At 42.6% G+C, this 20,978-nt stretch overlaps 1 protein-coding gene across 3 annotated transcripts in view; it reads right to left on the bottom strand.

Moving 5' to 3' along the window:
* Window positions 1–4,322: 4,322 nt before the first annotated feature.
* The window catches only part of tarbp2 (TAR (HIV) RNA binding protein 2), a 20,535-nt gene continuing 3,879 nt past the window's right edge, over window positions 4,323–20,978 (bottom strand). The window contains exons 2-8 of one of the 3 annotated variants that reach the window (XM_048618939.1): window positions 20,373–20,542; window positions 17,261–17,363; window positions 14,042–14,114; window positions 12,526–12,640; window positions 9,849–9,976; window positions 8,221–8,413; window positions 4,323–7,020 (exon numbers count right to left, since the gene is read on the bottom strand). In XM_048618939.1, coding sequence (XP_048474896.1) covers window positions 6,863–7,020; window positions 8,221–8,413; window positions 9,849–9,976; window positions 12,526–12,640; window positions 14,042–14,114; window positions 17,261–17,363; window positions 20,373–20,542 — 940 coding nt within the window. In that variant the 3' untranslated portion in view covers window positions 4,323–6,862. Of the gene's footprint in view, window positions 7,021–8,220; window positions 8,414–9,848; window positions 9,977–12,525; window positions 12,644–14,041; window positions 14,115–17,260; window positions 17,364–20,372; window positions 20,543–20,978 lie in introns of all 3 variants that reach the window. The other 2 variants (XM_020521227.2, XM_020521226.2) reach the window with 2 other exon arrangements.

Here is a 20,978-nt window from a genome sequence, read left to right as displayed (position 1 = left end):
CCTGAGGACCTCTAGCGCCAAGAAAGCTGGAACTGCAACTGCACCATCATTTGTAGCAACCTGGAACCAAATAACATACCTCATGGAATCAAGCAGCACGGGAAGATGCCATTCGGCCCATTGTGCCTGTTTCAACTCTTTGATAGGGGTCCCTGTGCTCTCTCTTCCCCATTGTCCTCGAGCTTATTCTCTTTTCAAATGTATTTCCGGTTCCCTATCGACAACAATTTGCATTCGTATAGTGCCTTGAAGACAATTTTGAAAAATTCCCCAAGGCATTCACATAAATCAAAATATGATACATAACGAAATATTAGGTCAAATCACCAAACATCTAGTCAAAGGTTTTCAGGAACGTCCTAAAGCAAGAGTGTGCGGTGGTGAGGTAGAGGGAGGGAATCAATACAAAAGTGGCTGAAGGGCTGTTGTGGTAGTATCCCTACCTCTGAGCTAGGAGGCTCAGGTTCAAGCCCCACTTGCTTCAGAGGTGTGTGGCTATGTATATGGTAACAGTAAAAAGATGCCATTGTGCTAAATCTTTTCCACCACCAGGAAAACACGCAAGTGGCTAGTGAAACATTAACAAGCAAAACCTGATAAGGGAAATGCTTACATGAAAAAAAGTGGGGGGGGGGGGGAAAGAAGAGGTAAGGGAGAGAAGGAGAAAGAGTTTGAGGGAAAATAAAGCACTCCACCCCCAGCGGTGCCCACCTCTCCCTAAAGGCATTGAGAGCATTGGTGGATGCCCCATGCTCTCGCTCCAAGGAGGGTGAGGCTGGTAGGAGTAGGGAACCCTGGATGACTAGAGTTCTTGAGCCCTGATCAAGAAAAAGGAGGAGGCATATGACATGTATAGGCAGCTGGGATCAAGTGAATTCCTTGAGTATAGAGGGTGTTGGAGTTCACTTGAGAGAAACCAGGAGGATTAAAAGGGCACACAAGACAACTTTGGCAGATAAGGTAAAGGAAAATCCAAAGGGATTCTACGTGTACATAAAGGGCAAAAGTGTAATTAGGGAGAGAGGGCCTCTTAAAGATGAACAAAGTCATCTATGTTTGGAGCCTCATGAAATGGGTGAGATACTAAATGAATATTTCTTATCGATACTTACCATTGAGAAAGGCATGGATGCTAGGAAATTTGGGTAAATAAATAGTGATGTCTTGAAGAAAGTCCACATTACAGAAGAGGTGGTGATGGAAGTCTTAAAATCATTAAGATAAATGAATCTCCCGGACCTGATGAAATGTATCCCAGCACATTGTGGGAAGCTAGGGAGGAAATTGCAGAGCCCCTAGTGGAGAAATTTGTAACATCAACAGCCATGGGTTATGTACCCAAAGAGTGGAGGGTGGCTAATGTTGTGTCATTTATTTAAGAAAGGCTGCAGGGAAATTCCCAGGAACTGCAGACCAGTGAGCCTAATGTCTGTGGTGGGTAAGTTGTTTGAGGGGATTCTGACAGACAGGATCTACAGGCATTTAGAGAGACAAGGACTCATTTGTGATAGTCAGCATGGCTTTGTGCATGGGAAATCATGTTTCGTGAATTTGAGTTTTTTCAACAAATGACCAAGAAAGTAGATGAGGGCAGTGTGTAGACATTGTCTACATGCACTTTAGCAAAGTCTTTGACAAGGTACCACATGGTGGGTTGTTGAGTAAGGTTAAAGCTCGTGGGATCTGGGGAGAGCTAGCCAATTGGATACAAAATTGGCTTGAAGATAGAAAACAGCGGGTGGTGGTAGAGGGTTATCAAACTAGAGCAGCAGTGTGCCACAGGCATGAGTGCTTAGTGCACTGATATTCATCATGTTTATAAATGATTTGGTTAGTAAGTATGGTTAGTAAGTTTGCAGATAACACCAAGATTAGTGGTATAGTAAGTAGACAGTGAGGAATATTATCTGGGAATACAGCAAGATCTTGATCAACTGGGCCAATGGGCTGAGGAATGGCAGATGGAGTTTATTTTGGATAAATGCAAGGTGACATATTTTGGCAGTCAAACCTGGACAGGACTCACACAGTCAATGGTAGGACCCTGGGGAGTGTTATTGAAGAAAAAGATCTAGGGGTACAGGTTCAAACATCTTGAAAGTAGAGTCACGGGTTGACAGGCTGGTGAAGGCGGCTTTCGGCATGCTTGCTTTCATGGAACAGAGCATTGAGTATAGGAGTTGGGATGTCTTATTGCAGCTGTACAAAACATTGGTGAGGCCACATTTGGAGTACTGTGTGCAGTTGTGGTCACCCCACTACAGGAAGAATATTATTAAACAAGAAAGAGTGCAGAGAAGATTTACTAGGATGCTACCTGGACTGGAAGGTTTGAGTTATAAGCAGAGGTTGGAAAGGCTGGGACTTTTTTCCCTTGGAGTGTAGGGGTCTGAGGGGTGACCTTATAAGAGGTCTATAAAATCATGAGAGGCATAAATAAGGTACATAGCCAACAGCTTTTCCCCATGGTAGGGGAGTCTAAAACTAGGGGGCATGGGTTTAAAGTGAGAGGCGAGAGAGACAAAAGGGTCCAGAGTGGCAATTTTTTTTTCCACACAGAGGGTGGTGATTGTCTGGAATGGGCTGCCAGAGATAGTGGCAGTGGCGAGGATAATTTTGTCATTTAAGAAACATTTGGACAGGTACTTAGACCAGGTTGGGCCGAAGGTCCTATTTCCATGTTGTAAAACCTCTATGACATGCGAGCTCGAACATAACCATAGAAGAGGGGCAAAAGTATGTAATAACATCTCTTAACAGGTTGGTTAGAGGTAAATATCTATAAATGAAACTGCATGAGAACGGCCAGATTTTAAAATCCAACATCCATGTCATGGAAAAGCAGAAATTCCACTGCCTTACAAAAGCCTGGAATCCGTTTTAATGGATCGTCTGTGATCAGATTTTGAAACCTGCTTGACCATACCATGTACTGATAAAGTAGCAAGAGGCAGGAGGTCATACAGAAGGTCTGCAGCTTCCTCCAAACACTAAACTTTAAGCACAGGTCAGCCCAAGAATAACAAAGTGTAAGAACACACTGCAATATGTTACATCTACCTTGGCTCATAGACTGCTTGCGCAGGAGGGTTAACTCAAGAATGATCAAGTCCAATTTTTAATGAAACTATCCAACACATTTTTGTGATGCTTTGTGAATATGCTCCTGGTGTAACAGCAGATTGAATGCACTCCATTTCAGATACTCAGGGACAGCAACAAGGAAGGTTAGATGTAGACAGTAAAGCTTCCTCTGCACTGTCCCCATCTAATACTCCCAGTACAGGTAAAGCACGGCATTAGGTAGAGCTCCCTCTACACTGTCTCCATCGACATACTTAAACTTCTACCCAGGATTTACACACTCTGCAGCCATTTGAAATGTTCTAATTCTCTGACACAGAATACCAATGGGCCTATGACTCCAGAAACTCAAGTCAAGACTCCTTCAACCTCATTCCATACTGCAGTCAACAGAGACCAGAAAGAGAATCCATCCCGTTTATCAAATTTGGATTTCATCCCAGATGTCAGAGCTGCACCACCCAGTTTCTCCTCCCATCTCCAACTTACTGAAATAACTCTCGTGAATATAATTTGACTAACTGAAAGGGTCCATAAGCAACTGAATGGGCCTGATCACTTCTTCCGATGCCACTCAAAAAATCATGGACAACCCAATCCCAAAAATCTTGCCCATAATTCTGTACAGAAAATTAAACAGGGCACCCTCTTTTCCCAATCCCAGTGATTTGCTAGGATACCGAGCCATACTTATCACTTGTTGGTGTCAAAAATCACATTCAGTACCTGTAAGACAGGATCTGAATGTTATGAAATCATGTGTCAAGGCAGTTGTGGCACATGAACCTTTGTCCATGTTCTCTCCTTCTAAAGGCACTCACCTCTTGCAATTCACTGACCTCTGGGACATTACCCAAATGGTATGTTTTCACACTTGTGCCTCAACTGTTTTGGCATTACCCAAATGGTATGTTTTCACACTTGTGCCTCAACTGTTACTGCAGAACCCAGCTTGGTCCCTTATTCTCCAGGTGTTGTGTTTCACCAGAAAATGGTATCCAGTGATCAGGTGGTGTTAAACTCTGGAGACTCCCAGCCTGAATGTCAGTTACTCTCTGGCTCAAAGTCAGTGAGCTAATGAGCCAACAGTGGCTGAACAGGTCAACTCAAAATTGGCTGGTGATAGCAGTGTACAAATTCTGAATGTGTGCGCACCTACCTCTACTCTTTTAACATCGTTATTAACACATCCGACATAAATTGCATGCATCTTAAAACAGTGGACAAGAGGGCTGGCATACGAATAATTTACATGTTTATTCACTCAAGTTGGGCAGATTTCTTTGTGTGTTTAAATATTTTTAAAAAGTTACAAATACACCTGAAACATTAAGTTGCCTTTTTGCTCCACAGGTCCTGACAAAACAGTTGAGAGTATTTCTGACATTTGTAATCCTTTTCAGGTAGAAATGGTCTTATTCCTCAACAGTTCCTTTGTAGCTTTCTCAGACTCAATCAAATATGCGCAAAGCACCAGAGAGAGAGCTGAAAGAGCACCATTTCTGAGAAAAAAAGGGCACTATAAAACTTATAAAACAACCAAACAACAGACTGTATGCATATATACTTGAAACATCTAAAAAGAAAACCTTGAACCTGGATGCAACATTTTGATTTGCTATCAACGAAAAGAAACATTCATTTCCTTTAATAATTATCAAAAGTTTTCTTTAATACTCTGCCAACTCCATGAAAAGCCTCTGTACAAATGCTTTATCTGGAATCACATTTGTCAGGTCAATTGTGCGCTCATTGTGAGGTGTAGAGGAGTGGGACACTTTCAGTCAAACGGAAAGCCACATATGCCCTCTGCCCCATCCCAACACTGGGAAGAACTGTTACATTCAGCAACATTGTAAACATGATTTTCTTTCTATACATGTACGTATTCACACCAGGGGAGCAACCAAGCAATTCTTTGCCCAATGACCCTTCATGCAAACCTCTCTTGACTGAACCAATTTACCAAGTCCCAACCCCAATCCCCAACACTTTACACCAGTTCTTGCAATTGCCTCAACCGAGTTTGTCACAGTTTTGCCACATCTACGATCAGTTGATTGCCATTTGCCATTGAGCCCTTCTAGCAAGTAAACAGAACCTTCTTCTCCTGGACTGGGCTGAATGAGCCTGGAGCTTGGGTGTGAATCATCTCCTGTATTATGGGGTCTCTCTGTTCTACACATCCTTTTCTCTCTTTAACTCCACCTTTCCAGAAGACACCCACCTCTGCTCCGGCACAGGGCTCGAATCTCCCCACCAGCGCTAAGCGATGTCAGAGTGATGGGCATGACAGTTGGTCAGATACTGCCAGCGCCTGATTTCCACACAGTACACTTTCTACAAAAAGGTCACTTGATAGCAATCAAAAGCAAAAAAGGATCACTTTCTTCACCCCAATCGTAGCAACGCTATGGTCCATGCTGAGATCAGTTACCTCAGTACAAGCCAGGGTGCATCTTGCAGATGCTCCGCACATCTGCTTTGGAGCCACACTGGACAATACATAGAGCCCAAGAAAATCTATGAGAACCCTTCAAAAGTACTTCCCTCGGTGTAAAGCATTTTGGGATGCACTAAAGTCGTGAAAGGTGATATATAAATGTCAACTTTTTTTTTAAAATGGAGGAGTCCCTAGTGCATTGGAAGAAGAATCTGCAGTTGTCTGCAGACAAATGTAACGTATAATAATGTTGGACTCTGATCAAGGGGTGTGCTTCTACGATAGATTCCCTCTTAAAGATTCCAGCCTTGTTAAAACTAGCATTTATAAAGTCCTGTTGTAGCTACAAAAAGGTAAACAATTTCAGGGAAGTAGACAGTTCTCTATAGTGTTTGTACAGAATACTTGCAAGTTTTGGTACTGCAATTATTGTAACTCGAGTTCTGGGCCTGGAAAGCCCATTGTTTGAAAAAAAAATAACAATCAATCAATAACTTATTTCAAAAAAGCTTCATAATACTTGACAAAAACAAAAATTATCATTCATTTTTAACCTTTAACCACTATTTATATACACACCTTTCTCCAGCCTTCACAGTTGGCCAGCCTCCTCGTAGGAGGCTTCATAATGCTATTTTATGCCAAGCGTACAGAAGCAGACAAGAGCCTCTCCCTCTATCTAGTGCCTTGCCACTGCTTAGGCAAATTGGCCATGAAGAGAAATTGACAGACACACAATGCAACGTCATGGGATCAATAGCACATCACGTTGGGATAACAAACACCCATTTCCTATTAGGGTGCTTAGTGACCCTGACAGTTGGAAGGAGATCAAATTAATGTCGCAAACTCACGATATATTAAAATGCCATATTTTCTGGGAAATTAAGTTAAAAGAACATCAGATGGCCATCATCACTGCAGCAATTCAACTCGAACTCAGTCAGTAGGGCGAGGGACACTATTCACAATCATAGTAGGCTTCTAACTACCAGTTTGAGTGAAACTTAAGGGCGAGAATTTATTTGCCAACAGCAGTATCATGTTGACCATCCAGTAAATTAGAGGTGGACAACATGGGAGAGCAACACGTTTGGAAAAAAGGTTCAACATAAACTTACAGATTCCTTCCGTCCTGCCTTGCATCACTGACCCACACCCCCAAAAAAATAAAAATGCATCTCCTAGGCATTCTAAACCATAAGAAACCTCGATTTCCAATCAAGTACACGACTTGGGAAATTCAAGCTGTTGGTTTTAAAAAACATGTCGGTTTGGGCGGGAATTAAAACAGTGCTGGTCAGACTGAGGAGTGATCATTGTTCTTCACTGGGTTCATTTTCCTCCAGCCATGATTTTCAGATATTGCAATGCATTGTGGGCTGCACTGGCACGGGCACCATCCCTTGTTGAGCCAGAGCCATGGCAAACAGTGGTGGGTTGTGTTGATAGCTCCACGAGACACTGGTACAGGCCACTCAAACTCAACTCTTCTGGAAAGAAAACACACAAAAAAAGAAAAGGCACAGGAAGTTAGCAAACGGCTGGAGAAGCAGGGTCATTCAAAACAGCTTTCAAACTTCCTTGACTGATACAGAGAATAGGTTTCTGCCACTTCCTTCTCCCTTAAACTGGACTAACTGGCTTCACCACTTTTTTTTTGAATATTTGTATATGTGCCAGTATTTCTTGCCCATTTCTAATTGTGTGAGAGAAGGTGGTGGTGAGCAATGCCGTCTTGAGCCACCACAGTCCTTGGGTTGTAGGGATGTTACGGAGGGAGTTCCCAGGATTTTGCTCCAGCGACAGTGAAGGACCAGCGATCTATTTCCAAGTCAGGATGGTGAGTGGCTTGGAGGGGAAACTGCAAGTGGTGGTGTGCCCACGTATCTGATGTCCTTGTCCTTCTAGATGGTAGAGGTCACAGGCTTTTGGAATTCACCAGATTGGTGGTACAGAATGAAATCCTGGGCAGGGAAAACAACCACATCTAGAGTCAGGGATGGGACTGAAAATATGTAAAAGGACCAGATGGTGGAGCAGTAGGGCAAAAAAAAAGCAAACAAATGCAATGGACTCCAGCAAACTATATTGTTTATTCTCATCTAAATGGCATAGAGGATTGCAAGTACAACCTCCAGGATCTGAGCCCATAATCCACATTTCCAATACACTAACAGTGCAGCACTCCTACACTACACTGTTGTTGGTACAATGTTTTAGATAAGCTGTTAAAATGTAGACCTGCCTACCTGCTTAGATAAATATAAAAAAGATGTCACAGCAGAGTAAACCAGATCAACTGATCAGCCATCTCAGTTACCATTTGTGCAATCTTGTCGGATGCAAACTGGTCATTGAATATGACTACAAGTCAGTGCCGACACCACAAAAAGTAATCAATTACACGTGAAGCACTTTGGAACATTCTGATGATTTGGTGTGATATAAATGCAAATGCTTCCTTTCACTTCACAGCTCTTAGAATTAACTGCCTCCTTGCTTAGTCAGAAAAGCTTTACTCCTTGTTTTCCTGGTGGTAATCCAAGCACTGGTTTCAAGATGATGTGCTGGCTGCACCTTAACGCTACAGTCCCACAGTATGCTCCTGGCATGTAACACGGAAAGCAATTGACTCCCCATGGGTAAAAGAGGCTCTCCATTCACAGTACAGTCAGCTAGAGGTGACTTACCGATATCTAAGTAACTGACGTCAAACCGCTGCTCTTCTGCCAGTTCCCTCAGCATCTGGCAAAAGTTGGAGTTGGCAACACCAAGTGGGTTGCTCTTGAGGTGAAGAATTCGCTCCCCTGCAGAATTCCGAAGCGAATCCCACGTGCAACCTGCGCTCTTGCCCTTTGGCCCATCCAGCTTATTACCAACCATCTGGAGAGAAAGAGACAAATAAGCACAGTGAAGGAACCACCTCCTTTCGGCATGTTAGTCTATTTAAAACGTGGCTGCATTTTCCTCAGCGCTCTTTCTATAAGTGGAATGCTCTGTAGCTCACAGTTCTGTCGCTAAAGTTGCCATGCTTCTGGTGGGATTGGGTGCTTGGCTCTCTTCACGCAACAAACTCAAAACCCAAGTGCTGCTGTCAGCTAATTGGCTGATTCGCAAACTCAGAGTCTTTTGAGAGAAAGAATGATCCCCAGACAGAATGCACAAGATCTTGGGGAATAAACCAAAAAATAAAAAAAATCAAGCAACTAAAAATGCAAACTGAGAAGAAATTTGTTCTGGGATGGACAGGGGGGGAAAAAAAGGGGTTTAAAATAAAACTTGAACTCAATTGATAAGTTGACCATGAGGAACTCTACAAAGACTCTCAGTTCCTAAAATTATATAAAATAGCAGAAGTAGAACATTTACCCCCTTAAACCTGCTCCACCATTCAATACTACCATGGTTGACTTTTTACCTCAACACCACTTTCCCACTCTCCCCGTACCCCTCAATTCACCGAGCCTAAATAGGACCTCGATTGGCATTCAATCGTGTAGAATCAGCAGAGGTTGCCAAGAGTTGCAGATGTCTCAGTTATTCTAGAAGCCATCTAAAATGCTATGGTTTGTGATACTCTTCATTCATAATCTCATGGGGCACTGTAGCAGTTATGTTATTGGAGACAAATCTAGATGCCTGGATTATAAATCTACAATTCAAGTCACACCAGTTGGAATAAAAAAACATGAGATGGTATCATTATAAGTGGCCTCAAAGCTACTGGACGTACCATGAAAACTCAAATGCTTCACAAGTATCCTTTAGAGAGAAAAAGCTGATGCTCTTGCCCACTGCGGATCTATACATAATTCCAGCTCCATATCAGAATGGTTGTCTCTTAAATGCCCTCTTTAGTGGCTTAATGAGTTATACAGTGACATAAAATTAGGGCAATTGATGGCAAGCATTGTCAGCAACACCCACACTCTGAAAACAAATGAAGGAACTGAAAATTCCCCCTATCATTAATAGCCACCTTATAACCACCAGAACATCACCCCCAAATGCTGTAAAAATACAAAAATTCCAGACCAGAGTACTGTTGGGCAGTTTTCAAATTTGAAGAGCACATGTTGTGAAGATTTATCTCAGTCACTGCTGTACTGAACTGCTCCAGTGATATCAATGCAGGCATTCCTCAATATCTGTTTGTACAATACAGGTAGTTTCCACTACTGTCTCTGGTCACTCCAGTTAGATCTTTGTGTCTAAAAACTGGCAGGGCTGTCATGTCATCACCAGATTGTCAGCTCTCACTCATGATGCAAACTGGTGCTCTCATTAAAGACTGCAATTCATCCTTTCACACACTTACAATGGAAAACTGGTCATCTTCTGGCTCAACTTCGTTCCCATCCCTCTGATCCACAGGGACATCGTGGATTCTTGCTAACATCTTTGCGGCAGCATTGCGCTTGGCCAGCTTTTTCGAAGTCCCGCTCCCTACGACAGATGAGACATCACAAATTAACAGACTGATCACACACCATTCATTAAATATTAAAATGAAATCCCTCAACCACTCAGCACGTGTTTCTTCAAACTGGGTTGGTGCAAACAGATCTCTGTGTCCAGTTCAACTGCACCACACCCCCACATACATGTTCCGCAAATTCTGGCAGTAAAACTCCCATAGGCTGGGAGCTGAAGCCATGACTGTCAATGGTCTCCTGACCCAGCTTTATGCTGTATGGTTAGATAATTCCACTTAGGTAGTGTACATTCTGACAACTACTTAAAGATCAATTCATATTGCTGCCTTCTGGAAAAATATCTTGATTGTAGTCAAATACACTTGATTTAACCAATCTTTTAAAACCCTTTTGAGCCTATTCCCTCCAAGTTCCATTCTAAAACTCTATTTTCTTACACAACTCCCACACAAAAAGGTAACAATTGTTGGCTTTGGGAAAGATCAGGCAGCAGTTCATCCAATGGCAGAGGGAGATCAGAATGTCCTGAGTAAATAAGCAGCTGTTTCACACACTAAGTGCCATGTTGCAACAAAATTACTTTGTCTAAGATGCACAAAAACTCCTACACTGCATCAAAAAAAAAAAAGACCTGTGTGTAAAGTACAAACATTGAACACTGGGGAAGAAAATGTGCAGAGTATTTCCAAAGTTGCAGTATTGACTTTCCTGGTTTACTGATTGTGAATCCTCCATTACTATTTCAAAGATTATGACACAAAGCGAATGCAAAACAAATTGCTGAACAACTACCTTAAATCTCAATTTAGGGGCTGACACTGAGCTCTTGCACTGAGCCCTAAATCCCTTTCCACAATGCTCTGGGAATAAGAGCTATTTAAAATGAAATTCAGCAATGTCAAGCAAAATTAGATTTTAAAATTCTATTTTTCCAGTTCCTCATTGTGCATAGGAAGGTAGTCTAGGACTTTTGTTATGGAAAATTATTGGAAGGGGCAGGAAGAAAAACAAAACAAAGCAAGTAATTTATACCCCAATGTTGCTCGTACAATCTGGCTAGTTCTCAATTTGGAAGTGCCAGAAGATGTCTAGAAGTGTAGGATGCATAGTCCAAAAATGATGTGTGATATGGATGCTGTGGGAATGAATGCTCTGTGAGAATCAGTGCTGCTAGTTTCATGGAATCATAGCAACCTGTATCACAGAAGGAGGTCATTTCAGGCTATTATGCCTGTTTGGCTCTTGGAAAGAACTATCTTGCTTAGTTCCACCCTCCCACATTTTGGCCTGAAGGACAAATCACTTGTCAACATTTTTCTAACCACATTCTAACAATAAAAAAAGCACATTAAATCCAACATCTATACAGCCTTGTAAAATGCTCTGCAAGCATCACTTTGAACTATATACCACAGTACATGACACATGTGCAGCTTTTCTTAACTAAGCTCAACAGTCAATTGCTTCAGTCAGCTGCTTCATCAATGACCTTCCCTCCCTCATAAGGGTAGAAGTGGGGCTGTTCACCAATGATTGTACAATGTTCAGCACCATTGATGACTCCTCAGATATTGAAGCAGCAAATGTTCAAATGCAACAAGATCTGGACAGTATCCAAGCTTGCGCTGACAAGTGGCAAGTAACATTCACACCACACAAATGCCAGGCTATAACCATCATCAATAAGATACAATCTAACCACCACTCCTTAACATTCAATTGTGTTACCATCACTGAATTTCTCTTCTACCAACATCCTTGGGGTTACCATTGACCAGAAACTCAACTGGACTTGCTATATAAACACAGTGGCTACTAAAGCCGGTCAGAGGCGAGGAATACTACGGTGAGTAACTCTCCTCCTGACTCCCCAAAGCCTATCCACCAGCTGTGAGGCACAAGTCGAGAGTGTGATGGAATACTCTCCACTTGCCTGGATGAATGCAGCTCCAACAGCACTCAAAAAGCTCAACACCATCCAGGACAAAGCGGCCCGCTTGATTGGCACCACATCCACTCCCTCCACCACCTAGAGTCAGGAGCAGCAGTATGTACTATTTACAAGATGCACTGCAGAAATTTACTAAAGATCCTCACCAAACCCATGACTACTTCCATCTAGAAGGACAAGGGCGGCACATACATGGGAACACCACCCCTGCAAGTTCCCCTCCAAGACACTCACCATCCTGACTTGGAAATATATTGCTGTTCTTTCATTGTTGCTGGGTCAAAATCCTGGAATTCCCTCCCTCCGGGCAATGTGTATCTATCTACAGCAGGTGGACTGCGGCGCTTCAAGAAGGCAGCTCATCATCGAATTCTCAAGGGCAACTAGGCGATAAATGCTGCCCAGCCAGTGATGCCCATGTCGCACAAACGAATATAAAAAATACTGGACACTGGCTTGGCTCAGCAGCTACCCAACAATGCAACTCAGAGCCAAAATACTGAAGAAAGGTAGTAGAGGCACTCAACCACAGCAGCAGTACCAGAGGCATGGACACAAGACACCAACAAACACTGAAGGACTGTGGGGTAGGAGCAGAGTGCCCATACCTATCTCCAAGAATCTCTCTACCCTGCAAGTCATAGTGAACTCTTTCCGGTGGGCAGGACCAGATTCCTGAGTGACCGTATATTCCGGAAGTCTCCATCCTTTCTGAACCACCAGCTCCTGGAAAGAAAGAACACACACTAAGCAGAATGTTACTGATGGTGCACTGGTACTTCATCAATCTGCTTAAAGACAGCAATACACAATCACCTCAGCATATAACACAGATGCACCTCAAACATAATAGATGTTTTTAAAATTATAACAGAGGTTTTGTGGTGTAGTGGGTAATGTCCCTGCTTCTGAGCGAGAAACTCAAGGTCCAAGTCTCGCTCCAAGACTTGACGGCCATGGAAGGCATGTTCATAATGTGGCCAAACAGGTTGAGTGAATCCTTCCAACATAGGCTGATAGTGGGCACAGAGTCATACAGCATGGAAACAGACCCTTTGGTCCAACCAATCCATGCCGACCATAATCCCAAACTAAACTAGTCAACACCTGCCTGCGCTTGGCCTACATCCCTCCAAACATTTCTTATTCACGTTCTTATCTAAATGTCTTTTAAACGTTGTAACTGTACCTGCATCCATCACTTCCCCTGGAAGTTCATTCCACACGTGAACTACTCTGTTTAAAAAAAAAAATTGCCCCTTGTGTCTTTTTTTTAAAATCTTTCTCCTCTCACCTTAAAAATATGCCCCCTAGTCTTGAAATCCCCCACCACAGAGAAAGATAACTACCATTCACCTTATCTATGCACCTAACGATTTTATAAACCTCTTAACCTCCTACACTCCAGTGGAAAAAAAAGAGTCCCAGCCTCTCATTATAAATCAAACCCTCCATTCCCAGCAACATCCTGGCAAATGTTTTCTGAATCCTCTCCAGCTTAATAATATCCTTCCTATAACAGGACAACCAGCACTGGGGGACAGATTCCCGTTCAGCCGTGTGACAGAAAGGAAACTGGAGCTTCTACCATCACTGTCCAGAGCTCCTGACTATAGAATGCACACACACCAGAGGTAGGCTGAATGGCCGGTCTGGACAAAACTGCTGGCAGCAACACAGCGCTTGATCATTGCCTTGTATGTGGAGAAGATTGTGACATTGTGGTTTTTAACTTTGGCAGAGGACCCAAGAAGATTATGAAGGGGTGGCTATAGAGCAGTTTCCAACTGATGGGAACAGCAAAACTAAGATAGTCGTGAATAAATCTAACAGGGAATCTAGGAGGAATTCTTTACCCAAACGATAAAGAATGCAAGGTGAGTGAACACAAGGAATGGAAAGGTGTATAGAAGGGGTAGCTAGTAAAACATGAAAGAGAAAGAAACAGGAGGACATGGGAATAGGACGAGATGAAATCGAGTGCATGGAGACTCGTGTGGAGTATAAATGCGAGCATGACCTGTTGGGCTGAATAGCCTGTTTCTGTGCTCAACATTGTAAATGAAGGAAAGTAACCAGTGTACATGTATCCTGAGTGTTGGGAAATAAACAAGAATACAATACCTGCAAGGCCCCTACAGGGTTGCATTCCGCCAGCTGAGCAGAGCTTGAGCTTTTGGATTCAGTGCCAGAGATCCTGGAGGGGGTTAAAAAAAAGAGAGAACAATGAAATACGGAAAGTTCATAACTTATAAATATTTTTCACATACTCAATGAAGGCATTTTTCTTTAGGCAGCCATGCCTGCCCTAAATAAATGCAGAGGAGAGAGTTGGGTGACTTACCCCTTAGGGTCCACTCAATTCCAGAACAAAAAACCTTTACCTTACACAAACATATTAATATCCAGCCTCAGGGAGAATGATGCTTCAGTGACTTCTGCAATTTCTCCTTACTACCTGGTGCTACTCTCTGTGGGCTAACTGGAAGCCAATATGCAAACCTTCAATGCATTTCTCAAATAGGCAGACATGCACACAAGGGGCTGCACAGCACAGAATTTAGCAGCAGGGAGTGAAAGGGGATAGGGAAAGAACAATGACACAAGACAGTTGACAAGATACCAATTCACAAAACCCACAGAGGAAAGTGAAATAAAATCAGTTCACCAAAGCTCCGGAAACACCAGAGACCACAAGATCACTTGCAAGGATGGAACATGGAGAAACTCCGCTTCAGTTGTTCCTTCCATAACTAGTCTTCCAGCAACTTGGCCGGATTAGGTATTAGGGTCCAGCAGCTTAGTGCTTCAGGTACTGGACTGGGAGCTTGTGAGTTCATATCCCTGAATGGCAATTCAATAAATCTAGCAACTTGTAGAAACCAAAAGATTGCAAAATGCTATTGTTTTATAACGTAAGAAATAGGATCAGGAGAAGGTCGTTTAGGCCTATGAGTCCAATCTGACATTGTAGGATCAAATCTACAACATGATTTTCCTGCATTATCCTCGTATCCCTCAATATCTTTAGTATCTAGAAAAGTATTGATCTCCTTCTTGAACATAAATGATCACAGAGTCTCTATAGTTCTCTAGGAGAGTGAATTTTAAAGATTCACCACCCTCGGAGTGAAGAAATTCCTCCTCATTGCCTACCTCTGATTCTGAGACTGGTCCCCTGGTTTTCTCCCTTTCCCCCCTAAGTCAGGCAAAACACCCTTTGTGCAGCTACCCTGTTATTCCTTGTAAGAATTTTGTTGTGAAAATCCAATTGCTTCACCCATGTCCTTCAAGGAGGGGTCTCTATTCTTACCTGCTTTGGACTGAGAGCTGATACAAGTTCCAGTGTTATTGACTCTTGCCACTCTCAGGCTTACTATTAAGAAAGTGAGTTAATACTGCCTTGCCAGTATTGCCCATACTCGGAGAACTATTTTTTAAAATCGAAAGCAAATATCTGTATCTCTGCTGTGTGGTGTTGTGCTTTAACAGACACAGGCTTACACTAGTATATCATTTGCACTGTACATTTTACCAGGTGTCACTTCAACAAGGATAACCCATCAGTTGAGCTTCCTCCTTTCCTATCTGGCGCAGGCATCTCCAGTTTCCAGCTTCTGTACAATCTAGGTCAAGAGTTGGCCCAAGTGGAAACAAACTATGAGCCCACATCCTTCCTATGGTATGGTACAAGCCCAACACACTGAATCACTGCCAGATTGAACAACCTGGGAGTTAAACGGGCAGGGATTTTTAGGAAAAAAACCTTACAAAGCGCCTTGTCACGTCTCCAAGAAACGTTTATAAAGCGCTTCACTTTTGAAGTTTAGCGACTGTCATTGTGCAAGCAAATGCAGCAGCCCCGTTTTGCGCACAGCAAGATCCCATACTGCACGAGGAATGCTTTTGGCAGTGCTAGTTGGGAGAAGAATATTGGCCGGGAAAACTCCTTGGTTGTCTTTGAGTTTTATCAATTCCATGCACATTTAATTAAAAAAGGGCAACTCCAAGTTCTTCATACCCACCACCAGCCATCGCTAACATCAAACTGTTGGATTAGGAGTTTGTGCAGATAAACATGTTGTAATACTAGCCTCAAAGTAAATCTCAAACTCAAGGATACATTCCCTTTCTCATTTCCATAAATGGATTATTTTCGGAAAGACAATGATAGACAAAAAAAATTCAGCATCATTAGGAATGCATCAAGGGAATGCGGAGGCTTGGACGACTAAATGGATTGAAGGTCTACTTCTGAAACTTTTACAACGTTTAACACAAAATAGAACTTTACCTGACAACTTTAACCCTTTCTACAACTGACAGACTGCCTCACTGAGTGCCCACATGTCATCAGTATTGCCTGTTCAGGTTTACAGGCTGTAACTGAGAAATCAAGGAACTGATTTTGACACAAATTCAGGGTGCTGAGTCCAGTACCGTTATACTTTAAAACACATAGCTGCCTAGAATCTTTCACAAAGTTCTAACTATTTGTAATCGCCAACATATTATACGCCAATGGCACTTAAAGACACCGCACGCAGAGCGGTTGAGTTTTACAGCTTCCAGGCTCAGTCTCTGATCTCCATGTTAGCTCAGAGAAGAAAAGGAACTTGCATTTGCATAGCGCGGTCATCACATTTTTCAGAATCGTTCCAAAATGCGTCACATACAATGACTTGCTTTGAATTGAAGTGCAGTGACTTATGTAGGCAAATGCCGCAGCCATTTTGCGCACCGCGATGTCCTGTAAACACAACAGGAGGAGTGAGCTGTCAATCAAACTTTAGGGGGAGTGCGGTTTCATGGATCAATGCCAGTCCCAAGGACTCTGGACAAGCTCCCTTCTTAAAAGCTACAGTGTCACACCCACCTAACACCAATTGGAGCATGAAAATGGCCACTTTGGTTTGCTGTCTCATCTGAGCATTGGATCTGTCCTGCATCAGCAGCCAGAGCTGGTGAAAAAGGGGACTATATTTGGAAAGGGGGCAAATATCGTGATAAAGGTTCCTATTTCTGAGCACCAGCCAGTGCCCCCTGGTGGTGAAACTGCAAGGTGAGAGAATAGTTGGGGGATGGGTGCAAATAGCACCACTGGGAATAGCTGTGATGCCCTCGTGGTTCAACAGCGAATCAGGGCTGCTAGGGCTAGTCCTTGAGGAATGACCATTTAGAAGCTGACAGCACTTGAGGAATGGTTTCCCTGCATATGTCACTGCCTTTTGGAAGAGATGGAGACGGGAGGGGGGGGAAGAAGGGCAAATAACATAGGGTTGAATATCACCATAGAAGATGGAATGGAAAGCTCTTTCTAGGTGCAGTTAGCTATTCACGTACTTGACTCCATCCAACATGGGCTCCAACATGTTTCCTCCCTTTAGTAATTTCAGGGCAGCTTCCGCTGCCTTGTGCTTTGCTGCCTTTTTGCTAGGCCCCTGACCTGAGGGGGGAAAAACATTAATTAAAACACAACTTTAAATAAAACCCACAAAACAGAAACCAACCATAAAGCAACTAATTTAAATGGCTACAAAAAAAAAAAAAATGTTTTCAGCCTAGATACCTGAGCTGAATCGATCCTCAGACAGATCTGAACAGTCAGCTTTGGGTCAGGTTAGTTGATGGCAGAAATGCACCTCAATTCCTTTACGCGTTGTTACAAAGTTGGGTCGAATATTCGTGAATTGGAAGGCAGGAAGTTAGAATTTGTTGGTAAAATAATCATAGGGAAAAGCAGCGCCATGGTCCCTTTAAGAGCTTGTGCTTGGAAGTTTACAAGTACTGTGCGCAGAGAGTGGCCGAATTGAGATATTTTGTATCGAACAGCCAAACTGCATTTTCACCAAGACAACAGTTTTGAATTTTAGCCAATCAATTTGAACCAAGCCCTCAGATACTAAAAACCTATAAAATTTAAATCAGATGGTGTTGACAACATCGAACCAATCCTACACAAGAAATACTATTATGTCATTATGGGTATAAAGATAAGGGCATTTGACAAAAGCAGAGAGAGCCATCTGCCATCTGTAGCAAAAGTAAGTCCGCCACCTGAGACACAAACCTGGCTTTCACAAAAAATTATTAAGCTCTCCAAAAAGACCCATCAAAGGTACCACGGCATCTTTAGTTCAAAGTCCTCACAGAATAAATTACAGAGGGAACTGCAGAAAGAGATGTTCCTGACAGATGATCAATGGAGAAGACAGAACTTTCCAGAAGACACATTCTGTGCAAACTTGGACAGATTAAGTTTTAATTTATTGCTGTCTTATTAATTGGGTTTATATGAGTGGGACTTGCGTTTATTTGAACATTATTCCAGTAGAATTTAGACCAGTTAGGAAGTAGTTAGTGGTCTCGGGAGGAATTGTTCAGTTTGTTAGTAATTCTGTTAATTCGTTCATTGTTAGGGTTACACAAATAAATTATTTCACATTATTTGTAAAGTGGAGATCAGGGATTTTCTTTCTTATAACCACTCTTAACAGATTACGAGGGGAAAGGCGAGCTTCTCTGGGTGTTTCAGGGGTAATTACTAGAAGGGAACCTCTACTCCCATTATAACAGATTGAGACTTGTGTTTTCGTTTTAACTGTCAGAGGGTTTCAGCCATTCCCCCTCTGTGACAACTTGTAACTTTTCCAGAGGCATCAGTTTGGCTCTGTTGCTAATAAACTAGCAAGCATGCTCACCTGGACCAGAGATCATGGGGTCAAAACCGACCCTAGCTCAGGTGCATATGCCCCACTCCAGATCAGCATTGCATTGAAGATCTAAACCACTTTCGCAGATGGAAAAGACCCCGAGGCACCAAAAAATAAGAAAGACAGTTCACCTAGCATGCCAGTCAAAACACTTCCCTCATCCCAACGTCAGCAAAAGTTAAAAGAACAACTGGACATTCGCTGCAACTTTGTGGGATCTTGCTGCGCACAACCTGACAAGAACGTGGGCTGCCTCGAAATAAAAACAGTCGGCCCCACTGTGGAGCAATCCACGCGATGTGCATCTTGATTTTGCTCGCAGTTATCAAGTGGTTTGCACTCTTGAAAACAGGTTGGGGGAGTCATGGCACATCAGATTCACCGGGTCTTGCTTCAATAAAGAATTCATTCAACATGCTGTTGAACTGTTCATGGAGCAACACTAAGAACAAATCCGGTGGGGAATTCAGAAAAAAAAAATGCATATCTCCGGACAGCAGAGTGCTTATGGAACTTTCTACCATGTGGAGCAGTTGATGCAAATAGTAGAGATGCATTTAAAGGCAAATATATGAGGGAGAAAGGAACAGAGTGTTAAACTGATAAGAGATGAAGAGGGCGGAAGGACACTCTAGTGCACCAATGTCTCAAATGGCCTATTTCTATACCTTACATTTGCTGTAAAGATTCTGGTCTCTGCCTATCTAAAAGCTAGTGCCCATTCATTTCAGATCTGTCAAATGATGACTCACTTGTACTGTGCATCACCTGGGTCTACTTTGGACTGCCAGTTATTACAATGATCAACCCTGGTATTTCTTCCCAGCCCTCACGTTGATGCAATAATGCCATTGCAACATCTCGCACTCGCTAGCACAATGCAGGCACAAACAACATGAATGCCACTGTTTTGCTGCAGGCTGACAAAGGCTGGAGACTTGCCTCAAGCTGCTTCCTCAACCAGTTCCAGAAGCAATGCAATTCTCTACGTTATTCTGCAACATGTACGGAAGAACAACAAGCTGGAAAACAGTATTTATCTCAAAACATCTTTCGTTAAAGCGAGCAGCATTATTTGATTATACAGATGGCATTAAGACCTTAAGTAGTGCTGTGCATTGCAAAAGTCATCAGGGAATAAAAAATAGGAAGAAGAGACTGTTAGAGGCACATGGTGAAGGCTACGGGTTTTTAAAATCATCATCCCGAAACAGAAACATTGAATGAGATTCCCAAAACACTGCTAAAGATATAATGGAATGAAAATCAGAATGCGGGACTGCATTAGTCTTAAGAGAGCATCATGATTAGAAAAGGAATCAACAGTATCTTCATTTACCACATGCAAAGGCACCTTCCATTTTAAATTTCTACAAAAATAGAAAAGGAAAATTGCAGATTGCATTCCTCCTCTCCTACCAGGTTTAAAAAAAATCCATTATGAAGTCAATATAAAGAGCCCTACAAACATGGAGTTATATGACACCACAATCAATGATATCTTTCTAACCCTATCAGGGATGATCACAGCACCTAAGGTCCGCAAAAATAGAAAGCAGACCTTCATCTGATGCTGGGAGACTCACTGTAATTAATTAGACAAAAGCAGACCTAAGACATTAAGAATACCAAAGAGACGATTCTGTTTTTAGGTATTAAACTGGATTCTATACGTGAAACATTTTGCTCTCTCTGTCCCCGAATAGTGATCAAACTGTCACACTGAAGAACAAGCCACAAACCTGTGCAGTTAATATCTCCAACTGTCACTCGGAAAGTGAAATTGGGTTGGTGGGCTTGGCCCTCAGCTTTCAGCAAATCATACACCGGTGTCTTTCCAATCCTTGTTCCATACTCCTGCAGTAAACTAATAGGCGTCTTCCCAGGGTTTGAGGCCAGCATTTGCTCAATACTGTGTGAAAAAGAACAGAAAGAAACTATTACAGGATTTGGAAATAAGTGCTTCTAAACCAATTTCTTCCTGGTAAACGTCCTATATTTGCCCATTCCATTCTGAATTTGTGCCCTGTGCTCAGCTGCCACCTTCTGTCTGGAAGATATTCTGACCATCCTATTAAGTACGATATATTCATTCAAGGTCCCTTTTCAGACCCCCACTAAGAGGCCAAAAAGCCCAAGCTGACTGATATAACTCATCCCCTAGAGCAAGAGTTACTCACGTCACTCTCCTCTGCACCTTCTGGTGTATGCAATATTCCAGCTTGCATTTTACTGGAGCAATGCACAGATGAAGAAATAACTTGGTGATATACCAAACACAGCAGTTGTATGAAATGAGCGAACATCACATCACCTCTAGAGATAGTGGGAACTGCCGGCTTTTTGGC

Source organism: Rhincodon typus, chromosome 41 (genome assembly GCF_021869965.1).
Source record: "Rhincodon typus isolate 14 chromosome 41, sRhiTyp1.1, whole genome shotgun sequence".
NCBI lineage: Eukaryota > Metazoa > Chordata > Chondrichthyes > Orectolobiformes > Rhincodontidae > Rhincodon > Rhincodon typus.
Note: the sequence above shows the minus strand (reverse complement) of the source record. Positions and strands in the feature narration are given on the sequence as shown.